At 38.6% G+C, this 12669-nt stretch overlaps 1 protein-coding gene across 3 annotated transcripts; it reads left to right on the top strand.

Annotated features, from left to right (window-relative positions):
• The first annotated feature begins 467 nt into the window (after positions 1-467).
• LOC132833750 (ERBB receptor feedback inhibitor 1-like) lies at positions 468-11699 on the top strand. Of its 3 annotated transcripts, none has more exons than XM_060852279.1 (3): positions 468-635; positions 7907-7992; positions 8672-11699. In XM_060852279.1, the coding sequence occupies exons 2-3, from the start codon at positions 7932-7934 to the stop codon at positions 9841-9843; spliced, it is 1233 nt and encodes a 410-aa protein (XP_060708262.1). In that variant the 5' UTR covers positions 468-635; positions 7907-7931; the 3' UTR covers positions 9844-11699. The 3 variants fall into 3 exon arrangements, with proteins under 3 accessions (XP_060708262.1, XP_060708263.1, XP_060708261.1); XM_060852280.1 differs by having other exon boundaries at positions 468-639; positions 8675-11699; XM_060852278.1 differs by having other exon boundaries at positions 468-639.
• Positions 11700-12669: the final 970 nt, after the last annotated feature.

The following is a 12669-nucleotide window of genomic DNA, read 5'->3' as shown; positions in this document are numbered from 1 at the left end:
AAGTTAAAGTAACATTTTATGGTGAATTAAAATATTAGCCCAATAGCGCCAGGCCTGGAAAACAATTTAATACTCAGCACCGAACAGTAGCAATCTGAAAACAACCAAATGACGTGGAAACTCTTGGCAGAGTCCAATTTAACCTTTGTTTTTGTGCTCTGATTTGGATTTTGCAAGATTTAAATTGCTGCGATGGATGGTGGGCCCCACCAAATGCTTAAAAAAACTACAATCTTAGGATTCATCCCTCCGATGTTATTGGGTATGGAGCTTTATAAAGATTTTTTAATATATAGGAGGAACGTTGCCAATTTAAATTTAAGGGGCTGATCTCCGATTGTTTGTCGATGTTCCCCTTTAAGGCAGAGGTAAGTAAGCGTGCGGACTGCAGGCTATGGGCGTGGAGATATCCTGATCTCACTTCATGATGACATCAGGATTTAGAGCCCGCCTTATTAAGCAAACTGCAGGACGCATTGCAACAGCGAAACATTTAATTGGAGTCGGGATCTAGTGCGAGCAGGGAAGGTAGAACGTAGTCTGGAGAAATGTTTTTGTATTTATCACTACGTTGAATCGGGTAGTTAGTTGGAGTATTTGCGCCGGATTTCCTGTCCCGTGAAACTGATCAGGAGGTAGGTGAGTTTCAGACCGCACTCGCCGTTGTTTGCACTCCTGTTACGCTGCTATTGCTTCTATTTTTTCCTCTCATTTTGCTTGTTTTCTCGTCGTTTTTTCATCTTTTGTACGTTTCCTGTTTTCTGCTCCAGTTTCGTGATTAATTCCTTTGTAATAATGTTCTTTAAGAAATTCGATATATATATATATCTATTGCCGTACTGGATGAACAAAACTGCCTACAAATTATTAGCCGTGAGCCACTCCGATCAGTTTAATATGTAACCTGAACTGCAGCATGTTTTACACCATTTTAAAACTTCTGTAACGTTTTAAAACGTTTTTGCAATAATGATACGTGGATTTTGTAAACACACTGATTTTAGTGTTAATTCAGGAGTTTGATACTTTTTTTTTCCTTTGGTTTTGCTTAGTTTATCAAAGATCTTAAAGTTGCAGCTTTGTGGAGCCTGAGATCAGCTTCTGAGTCAGTGTGTAAAATGACTGGATTTTATTATGATTATGTCAACCTGTTACCGAGAGTTAAGCAAGATACATATACATGGATTGAACATAAGGGGCTGACTAGCTCATTCTCATGATCAGAACGAGTTCCTCTGCAGCTATCTTGAAATCAGTTCGGTAGCAAAACATTCACTATTTAATCCCTTTTGTAGTTCTTTTGAGAAATATAAAATCAGCTAACCACTCTCTCCAAAACATTGAGAGGTAAAGTTGAAACTCTAGAGGAAGTTGGAAATGCATCTCTCCCTTCTAGTTTGTGCTGTGATCTAAACTAGTTTAACTCCAGCTAGCAGTAAATCAAGGTGTTAATGGGCTCTGAAAGTGTACAGTGACTGGCGATTTAAAGCGGTTACTGTCCTGTGCCTGCCTCCAGCGAAGGCCCGGTTTTAACGGTCCGTTTATGAAGCCAAAGGATATGGATCAACTGGTCCCGGACTTCGCTGCTCGTGAACCTATTCCAAAGTGCTCCTGAAAATACCCATTTTAAGATGATCGATTTCTAGCCCTCTGAGTAGTGAACACGTTAATCGAGTAATTTTTTTTAAAAGACTGATCACATATTATATGGCATTCCCGAGCTGACTTGAATAAACTCTAATTTAAACGAGAATACTTTAGGTAGCAATTCAAAAATTGTATTTTATCATGGATGGAGCCCAATTGTCGTACTTTTTAAAAATAATATATTGTCCCAGTTCGTCTTTCGTTCTCTGGATACAGTCCTCATGTTGTTCATTGTCCCTTTCCCGTTTTTCAACTAAATTGCTGCTGTTAATGTTGGAAGATAGTGAATATCCAGAAGTGTTTGACCATTGAGATGACGGAAGACTTACAAGAATCTGAGCCTGTCCTCACTTAATATCTGTAAGTGTCTATAGAAAGGGTGGACAAAGTTTAAAAATCTCTCTCTCAACACCAGGCTACATTCCAACAGGTTTATTTGGAAGTACAAGCTTTCTGAGCACTGTTCCTTGGTCAGGTAGCTACCCATAACACCTGATGTTGTGATTTTTTTTTTACTTAGTCCACCCCAATCCAACACTGGCACCTCCATATTGTTGAAAGGTGGGGACTGGATAGTTATTAACAGCAGGTATGCTATTTGACTTCCTATAGCTGCATTGTGGTAGTTTGGTTGTTATTGGACTCATCACCTAGAATTTGAGTTCACATCCATATTGCCACCCAACCCTGCCAATCATGGCAGTGTAAACTTTTTTTAAAAAGACAATCTGAAAGTTGCTCTAAAGGAACAACACACACTACAATTCTTAAGTTGCGTACAATCTGGCAGGAAGGGTTAGTTTTTTTTCTGAGAATTATTAAATCCTCTGTTAATATTAAGGTACAATAGTTTGTCAGACTCTCTCTTTTCAAAGAGGAAGTTTCATTGTGATCACATTAAGTGGCCCCAAGCTTGAATGATCTGTGTTTAGTTTTTTTTTCATTGGTATCAATAAACTGCAACACCCACATCAGAAATGTAAGACGTTATTGGTGTTATTACTCATGCTCTGTCATTGCCTGAGCTTTTTATGACACGTCTTGATGGAGCAATGTAATGGAGATTAGAAAGATGTGCTTACAATAGGAAAAGGAATCACAAGTTTCTTGCCTCTCCCAGGTGTAATAGACTTGACACCAGTAGTCACGTACATTTTTCATCATTAATTGGCTCATCTTTTGAGTCTGAAATGATGACAGCACATGATGTAAATACTGGGAGAAGATGTGGTGAACCACTTTCTATGCCTATATGGATTTTTGGCTCAAATAAGGGATGGGGCTTTAATATTTTAGGTTTTTAAAGCAATGGTTAAGATTTTTTAAGACTTTTTTAAAAAAAAAATAAATGGTCACTATTGGAAATTAAGCATCGGGTCACAGGTACAGCTTACAATTTACAAAATTTAGTGAGTGCAGCCAATATTGAAGCTATTTCTGGTAAGTTAAGTTATAGTGATTTTGGTATATTAAATGGAACTGCTCTGTTTTGGTCACAAATATTGTTCAACATCTATTGATCCTTATGATTTTGGACTGTTTAAAGAAGAGGTACTACACTTTGAAGGTGTGCATTTTCTCAGTTCAGTGTCCCTCTTGTGGTTTGTATGCTCCCTTTTCCACTTTGAATCCAGAAGATAAAGATCTTTCCTGACTTCTCTCTCTCTCTTTCCTGACCCAGATAGCTGTACTTCATATAGGTAGTAGCATTGTTGGCAAGCTATTTTATCATCACTGACATCACTACACAACATGATTTGTCCCCACCAAACATCCAACAAAAAAGTTACCAGAACTAGGCACTATTTCTTTTGGAAGAAGGAAAAAAACAGCTTGTTGTTTTGACCCTCCCCCATTCCCAAAATAAAAATTCACCAGCAGAAAATATTGGAGATTCGAAGTCTAATTTTGAATCATCAAACATTTTAGTATGCTTTGCAAGAAATGTGCAATATGTTCTTTACTTAAATTGTAGATGTCTGGAGGGAGCTTCTTAATTTTATTTCCTCTCCTTAGATTGGTGTGCCCACAATTGTGGTGTCTGTGCCTACTCTAAGATCTCGGGGCAGATCTGGAGGGGTAATAAGTGGAAGTAGTTTCCTCCATTCCAAGGAAGTGTCTTTGCTTGAAATTTCAGTTGGTTTTCTCTCATTTTAATGTATTTAAATTTCACCTACATCCAAAGCTGTACATCTGGCAGATTGTTCAAATTTCAAGGCACAATATGTCCTAATTAAACTGTGGCAATGGCAGAGCCAAGCAAATTGTGTGCAACTATTCCTCAATATGCAGATTCAGTATGATACTGAGCACTTATGTCAACATAACTTAGTTGGACAGTCTTTTGTGTATTACAACAGTCACCACATCCCTACCCCTAGACCCAGAATGTTCCAAAATTCAATATTATACCACTCACATCGCCACATTCCCATATGATGCTTCAATGGGTACACCCTCATCACCTGTAGTTGAACAGAGCAGTTCAACTTTGATTCTATCACCAAACTGAGATGGATTGGACTCCATTTCTGCCTGTGCAACATTGGGTACATTCAATGAACTCTGGGTTAGGGAACAGGCAGAAAGTGAGCCAGGGTGAATGCAAGGTGAGGAGAGAACAGCACTTGTGTGACACTGCTCACAGTTGAATTGACATTCTGGTCAATATTCATTCTGCTGGCAGGAAAATGGTGGCACCTTGTATATTGTGCTCTAATTCTATGTCATTTGCATCTCTCTTGTTCCTCAGAGCTTCTTTTGATTTGGCCTAGATCTTTGTCTGTTACATAGGAGCTTATTTCAAGTTGCTAAAAAGAGGAATTATTTGAGTACTCGAGTAACAATGGCAAAATGTGTAACATAAGGGACCAATGCAAGCCATTTAGAGTAATGAAAGATTTTGTCAAGCTCCATGATGAAGATAGCAGATTTACTACTTCCCTTTCCCTTTTATGAGAATCAGTATCTTCAGAAGAAAAAGGGACATGAACCCCAGTGAGTGAGCAGAGTCAAGAGTCATGACAAAAATGTTTGCTGCCATCTTTTCTGAGGGATTTCACAGAATATTTTGAAGACAACAAGCAAGTGAGCAATTGTGAATGAAAATAGGAATGCACTTGTCTGACTGGTGTTGCAGTAAAACTACTTTAGAGGGAGCAGATACTGAGAAATAAAAAAAGTCAAATATATAAACTACTTTTGTGGTGTTGAGCTATGCCATTAAACAAGAGTACTAGAAGAAAGATAGATAATTTGCAAATACCTATTCATGTATTTTAGCAAATGGAAAATAGACACACAATTTAATTGTTAAATTTCTGTAACTGTCCTCTACCGGATACCATGTGAGAGACGCTACAATAAAATCCTCAGGTTGTTGCCTGCACTACTTGCTTTTATGATGCTGTTTCTTCAGACAAAATATAGACTTCTTCCAACCCTTCTTTGCCAATTGCAATATCCTCTTTAATACAATAACTTTTTTTTGCTCCCTTTTTGAGTAGAGAGGGCTCTGACGAAAAAAAACACCATAGTGTTTTTTTAAAATTAAAGTGTGCAAACTATGATTGACAATTTAGTCAAGACATGGGTCTAATGAGATACTTGTCTACAAAAGCTGAAGAAATGTAATGATGTTGCAGGTTGGCTGGCTCTGTGGGATGGCATGACCTTCATAGAATTGATCAGCCATTTTAATCATAGAATCCCTACAATGTGGAAAACAAGCCATTCTTCCCATCAAGTCCATGTAGACCCTCTGAACATCATCCCAGATCAATCCTTTCCCTGTAACCTTGCATTTTCCATTGCTAATTCACCACATCCCAGGACACTGTGGGCAATTTAGCATGGCCAGTCCGCCGAACTTGCAAATGTTTGGACTGTGGGAGGAAACTGGAGGAAACCTACGCAGACACGAAGACAATGTGCAAACTCCACACAGACAGCCACTGTCAGCCCTGTATTGCTACCTAGATTTCCTCAGGATTTGCCATTCACTATTTTTTTTATCTCCAGGAATCTCCAATTCACAACGGGTCTGTGTACCAATTGCGAATAGCTAATTAGAATGTGAAAATGTTCTTTTTAAATCGACCGCCTGAGAATATTGAAATTCTTATCCCACTTTACTGTTAATGAGGCTCCTTTTGTAACCTCTTTACTTGTACAAATTCATATTTTGGGCAAATAGCTTAATTTTATTTTGTTTTTATTTTAACAGTCTGACTGCTTAACCCAGTTAAAAAGCAGTCCACATTTAGCATGCAACTAATTTCACGCCATGCAATAGGACAAAAAATCCAGTTGCACCTTTCCCTCCAAACGTAATCTTTCTTCCTGCCTCTACATCACTCACCACTATGGCTGACACTGCTTTCCACTTCATCTTATCATCGATTTCCCATACTTTACAATATTCATCCTTCCTATGTTGAAATCGAGCCTCATCACTGTTCTCGCAAACTAATTTAGTCCATTCTAGCATATCAACATGTGGAACTTGTCTCTTTAATTGTCGGTGGGAATGTTTACATGATACATAAATGAATGTTGAATGTCAATCTGACACTCACTCTATTAAGAGTTCTGTTCCTTCAAACATTTTATTGTTCTTGCCTTTTGACATTAACAAGCTTTATATATATCTTCACATTTCAAAATAAGCAATGATAATATAACTTTGTCCTCAGAATTTATTCCATTTCCAACACTTTGCATTTCTAAAGCAACTTTCAACATCAAAGACACTTATTAGTTAGCACAGCTAGTCATCTTTTACCCCACAACCTGATAATAACATGGTAAGGTTGTTGGCTGTCTCCAAAGATTAGATCAATCTTCTTTTAGTGTAAATGTTAAGTATCTCCAAACAAGACAAAAAATGAAAACAAGGCAGTTAAGTCAATATCTGTAATGGAAAAGATTTGCTCAAAATTTCAGATGGTTACTTTTCATCAGAAGCCAGATGTGATTTCCTAAAGGAGAGTTTCATCATTGATGTGCCTTTAATGGGTTGGGGTTAGTCCTACAACTTGTTACCTGTGACATTACTGACATACAATAAATTTGGATGAATAATTCAAGAATCTTCTTCCTATTTGACAGAGTGCAATATCATGTTAACTGTAGCACAGTCTTTAAAGGATTGGTATGTTCTCAAAATTGTAACCACTTCCAATAAAAGGCTTAGAGCACAGGAAACCTGCAGTCTGCTGAGTAACTGCTTCATGCACTTAAATCACGGTGTCATCAATACCAAAAGTTGCTGGAACTTCAAGCACTTTAACAATTGAGCACTTTAATGCAGTGCAATTTGGTATTGGGAAGAAGTAACTTTTTTTGAGTTTTCTTGAGGCAGATAAATATCAAAATTTGAAGTGTCGTAGTGTTGCATGACTTCCAAAATATTGAGGTGTATTTACAAAGTTAGGGCCAGTAAATATTGAGGTTAAGCCACTGAAATAGTGTTGGACCTGCACCAGGACTCCTCATGTCCTTGGCACATTGTTTACAATGTTGGGTGTTGGGTCCTTGAGTTTACAGTTACAATGCAAGGAGTTTAAATTCGTATAGAACACCAAACCAAGGTTTCTGCAAAGATGACTGCTGTCTTGTGCAAAAAAAAAGATTTATATCTGGGCTGATCAGAGATAAACAAAATTCAATGAAAAAGAGTGGAAATATTGCATCCCAGGAGAAATGAAAAGGAACCAAATTCCCTCCACTAGATGAAATAGAACTTGGCTGATGGGAAGCAGAGAACTTGGTGCTGATTTAATTAGTCATGTTTTATTTAAACATAATAAATTGGGAAATGCTGCTACATCAGTTGAGTCTAAATTTTATAGGGGTCTTGTTGACAATAATTAAAGGATACTATCAAAAACATTTGGAATTCTAGGTTAATTTCTAAGTATATGTCTAATACTAAAATTTTTGCAGTCATTGAGCAGAGTAACAGAACTGATCCCTGGAATCAAAAGGGGATTAGCTCTGAAGATTATCTTGATCTCTTGAGTCTTTACAAGGGCTATTTAGCAGGAAGGATAATTTTAAGCTTGAATAATACATCAAGTGCCACTGGGAATATTGCTTTTCCTGTAATTTTTGATGGTTAAATTAAGGCTACAGGTGGAGACAGGACAGTAGGCTCAAGGGAGGTGGAAAGGGTTGAGAAGTATTTTTGTTGTGAAATAGTCTAGGCAATTGACTTCACTCAGACATTGCAATTAACTTTTTTCTTCTGTGATTTCAGCATCTACTGTACAGACCCCACAGCCATGACCTGTATGTTGAATGCTGCTCCCCATCAACAGTCCTACATCGTAACTTCAAACAACTGTATGTATCTCATCTCAATAGGAAATGCTCACCAAATATCTGATAATTCAAATTCTTGTTTGTTCGAAAAAGAAACTGGATAATTTTATTGGTGATATGGAACTGTCAGATTGTTATTTTAAAAGAAAACTAGTTCTGTAATATCTCCAAGAACAAAACCGATAATTCTTGCCTGATTTCGCCTATAATGTACCACTCCACTGTGATTAACTTAGCTGTCTTTTAAGTGGCTTTCAAGCATTAAAATTATGATTCAAGAAGGCCCACCATCAAATTCTCAGAACACCTAGCACTGGACAATAATTAAGCCTTTCCAGTGCTGTCAGATCATCAACCTGGATTTAAGTAACTACATTTATTCCTACCTATGCCATGCGTACTGAGCATGTCTCAGCCAGATCTATGCTAAATTATCACTTAGCCTTACCATTGACATTGTACTTTAGACAAGAGCTCCTGTAAATGATCACTGTCGGGTGATTCCTTGAACCTAATTTGAATATTATACTGCAGTCTTGGCTAGAATTTCTCATGGAGAATGCTGCATATGAGATACTGAGAGATGGCCAACATCTGTAGAGCCCAAACCCTAGAAGGCAGGTGAACCTCCTGGGGAGATGGGAAGAATTTTATATAACAAGCATTTGTTTTAAAAATTACTTTACTTTTCTTCCTCTAGCAGGGCAAGAAATGGATCCAGTTCAGCTGAACGGCCACTGTTGTTTTGGGAGTTGTCTCAGATCATCTTTCCACAAGCTGCGACCAGCTGCTCTGAAAATGTCCAATAATGAGGAGCCATTTCTACAAATGGAAAAAGATCAGCTGCTCTCCCCATTTAAGAGACTCTCTGTGGATAGCACAATACAGTCACCACCTCAAACACCAGTGAAAGGGACAAATCCACCATCTATTTCTGGGTGTTACAGTGATCGAAGTTCTAAGCCACTTCCTCCATTGCCTATCACTGGTGATGTGTCCTTTGATGATGTTGACAGTGAGGTTGAATCCATTACAAGCTCTGAAACTGATTTCCTCTTGCAAGACTGCAGATCGCTGAGCTTTCGGTACAATACTCCGAGTAGAAGGAGCTTCCGTGGGTGTGGGCAGACCAACTATGCTTACTCGGAAGGTGCTAATAGGACTAGGTTGCCAGAAGGTTGTGATATGATAAAAAAAGACTCTAACCTGGAAAGCACCGAGGTTATTGAAAAGCCTGTTCAGCCTCACCGCAAATTACAGCGTTCACATTCTGGTCCAGCTGGATCTTATAACAAACCTGTTGCATTTAAAAATGGAAGCTGTTTATCACGTTCATCACCAAACTCCAATGAGGTAAAGCCTGAGGTTCCTCCTCGAGTTCCCATACCCCCACGACTTGTGAAACCTGACTACCGGAGATGGTCTGCAGAGGTGATGTCAGGCATGTATTGTGACGAGGACAGGCCACCGAAAATACCCCCACGGGAACCTGTGTCCAGAAATAACTCTCGCACCCCAAGTCCTAAAAGCCTCCCTTCCTACCTCAATGGAGTGATGCCACCCACACGAAGCTTTGCACCTGACCCTAAATATGTCAGCAACAAAATTTTGCAGCGGCAGAGCAGTGATGGGGCAGGCACAAAGGTGCCATGCATTTTACCAATCATGGAAGATGGAAAGAAGATGAGCTCTACACACTACTACCTGCTCCCTGAGAGGCCTCCCTATCTGGAAAAGTTTCAGAAATACTTGGTGGAGGCTCAGAACACGTGGGAGTCGAATGATTGCACAACAGAGAATTTCAAGACATTTGCATTGACCAAGCCAGCAACAGTAAAAGGGAAATCTGTTGCTTATGTAGAGGCTCCTTAGACTTTTATCGTCCCTCAGAGGAGCAACAAAATATGACCACAGCAAAGAACAGTTCCGGGAGAATCCAAGGCAATTGGTTTGCAATTTCTTTAGAACAATCAATGGAATCACAGAACATGATCCTAAAACCAGTGAAAATACAATTTCAGTTGCTGTAAACTAGAGGCCCTTGAACATGGCAGTGTCCAAGTTACCTGTACAATAGTTTTACAGTAGACATTTTTCATTAGAACATTTTATGGTTTTAATTGCACTTTATCTACTTCTTCGAACCTTGAAAAGGCAGTGAACTAGGTGAGACACATTGAGCACAGTGCCTTATGATCTCTTGGAGAAAGCTCAACATCTGTTTGGATATAAAGGCCCTTCCCAGGCAGTAACTCACGTGAAACAAGCACAACACAATCAAGACTAGATTTTTATTACTGAAACTTGTGATTTTTTTTTTATTATTATCTAACTGTCCAGACACACACTCGTGAAGAAGAACTGCAGCAAATGTTAAAGGGCAGCATACAGATGATCATGCCTAATAACAATCCAGCTCAGGGATGCTCAGTGAAGGTCACCTCTCACGTAACTATTTTGAATGAAAAGTATTATGCTAAAGTGAAGGGATTTGATTAAAAGTTAAGCACAGAAACTGCCACAGTTCATATCTCTGCCTTTTTTACCCATTCCCAACAATTCACAACATGTCTGTTGGGATAATGGAGAGGCCAAGGGTCAGAGGGACTGTAGTTAGTGATCCATTTTGTTTCAAGACTAACAATCTTTTCATTGTCTTTTCTTCCTTGCCCCTCAGGGTGTGCTCCCTTCCTGTTTTTGAGTACTGATACAGCTGTAAATGTGGCACAGGAGAACGGACTTGTCACATTTTGCTATTCGTCGTTCATCAGCACTAGTAGCTTACCCACACCATTTTTAAGATGCACCCAAAACATGATTTTTTTATTATTAACTCACCGAAGGTTACAGATGATCACCAATTGTGTTTTTAACTGGAGATACTGCAGTGGAGATTAGCACAGAGATTGTTAACATTTGTTTTGCTTGTTGTCCACTCTTCAAGTGATTGTGAATAACTGACCATCAGAGCATCACAGTCTACATTAATCTTTCTCTCTTTGTATTTTGCTAAATCGTGAATGTACAGGGCCCATGGCTCACTATCTAGTAACAGTGAGGTCCATGGTAGCCAGCAACTGCTTTCCAGTAGTTCCTACTGTCAGTATTTAGTGTTGTTTGTGGATGGATATGATTTGTGCTGTGGCTCATACGTTCTCCTTTTAAGCCCATGCATGGTTTGGCCTCCTCTGAGTCAACACTTAGAGTCGCTACATCAGCTAAGAGTACAAAGCAAGGAACCAAGCAAGACAAAACATTCAGGAGGTGACTGTGATGATGTTGTGCCTTCTAACACAAAGCCCACCATCTGTTGGCACTGAGATGCAAGAGAGCATCAGCCACCGTTTATCTCAGAAATCAAACACCTTGTAGACATAGGCAATTGAATTAAATGGAAAATAAGACCATGAGTAAACATTAGGCTAACAAAATAAAAGCTAATTGGGTGCAACAAGGGACATAATGGTAAGAGACTCAGCAGTAACCTGCAGACTAGTTTACATGATAGATGATTAGGGACCTAAATGAAGAATCCACACAGTTGCTTGTTTTTGAGAATAGTTTTGTTAGTGACACAATTTAACTACATGTTTCATAAATGAAGGCCTATAATTCTACTCTTGTATCATTGGCTGTAACATATCTTTTAATGTATTGTAACTATATTTGTTGAAAAACCACAATGATATTTGTTTCTGTGGTCTGTGCAGTATTATTGGGATATCATAAATTACATTATTTAAAAAAAAAATCTTCCCTAATGTCTATTTTTATTAAATTGTTGTGTGCTGTTTGATCAGTGCTGCCTGTTAAGGACTTTATTCTCCCAAAGGAAGTTGGCAGACTTGCTACTTTGACAACAGTCTAACTGAGCTAAATCTAGTGCATGATAAACAATACCCCTACCCATTGCTTAATCTCAGAACTGACCCTTCGTGTTATTAATTTTCTGTTCTCTAATCAAGTTTGTGGGAATAAGTACTGTAATGTCTTATTATATGGGACAGAGGGACCACAACATGTCAGGACTCACTGATGTGTTATTGCTGGAAATCGAGCCCTGCTGTTGCCAGAGTCATAACAAAAAGTTAAAGATTTTAAAAAGGTATGCTTGGTTCCCCAATTTACCTGTTTTGTTTTAGACGCTGGTTTATAGATGGGATGGACCAGATTTTTATACTTAACAAAAACTATTCATTACAAGTGAATAGGCCCTAGCTACAGGTAAACAGTTATGAACTGTTGACATTACTTTTAATTAAAACTCTGATCCCCTTAAACTCCCCTTTTTTCATGCAGGCAGACAGACTAAGACAAGTAATATGGGTATAATGAATGGAGGGAATACTGGGGAAAGCAGGTCAGTTGTCTCTGTTGGCATGATCTGTTGAGATGATTCTTGTGCTGATCAGAATGTTGTTTCTCAGTCTTCCCTTTCCCAGATGCTTCCACTTGTTTGCCAGAGGCATGGTGGCTAGCTCATTGATTTAGAGGTCTTTGGCATATTAAAGATCACAGACAACAGTAACTGCTGAATGAAAGATTAATTGGTTTTCCTCAGACTTAAAACATTTTTCTGCAGAGAACAAATCGAGCTCTTTGGTCATCTTCTAAGCCCCTCTATACCTTTTTTTTTCCACAGCTCCAAGCTGTTTGGATACCTGAGAACCAATCACATAGTTGTTGGGAGACAGAAGG

This window comes from Hemiscyllium ocellatum, chromosome 37 (assembly GCF_020745735.1).
Source record: "Hemiscyllium ocellatum isolate sHemOce1 chromosome 37, sHemOce1.pat.X.cur, whole genome shotgun sequence".
Lineage (NCBI taxonomy): Eukaryota > Metazoa > Chordata > Chondrichthyes > Orectolobiformes > Hemiscylliidae > Hemiscyllium > Hemiscyllium ocellatum.
Note: the sequence above shows the minus strand (reverse complement) of the source record. Positions and strands in the feature narration are given on the sequence as shown.

Coding starts and splice junctions, on each gene's coding strand:
- LOC132833750 (XM_060852279.1), top strand. CDS start 7,932: ATGACCTGTATGTTGAATGCTGCTCCCCATCAACAGTCCTACATCGTA. Junction 7,993..8,671: donor CATCGTAACTTCAAACAACT/GTATGTATCTCA, acceptor TTCTTCCTCTAG/CAGGGCAAGAAATGGATCCA.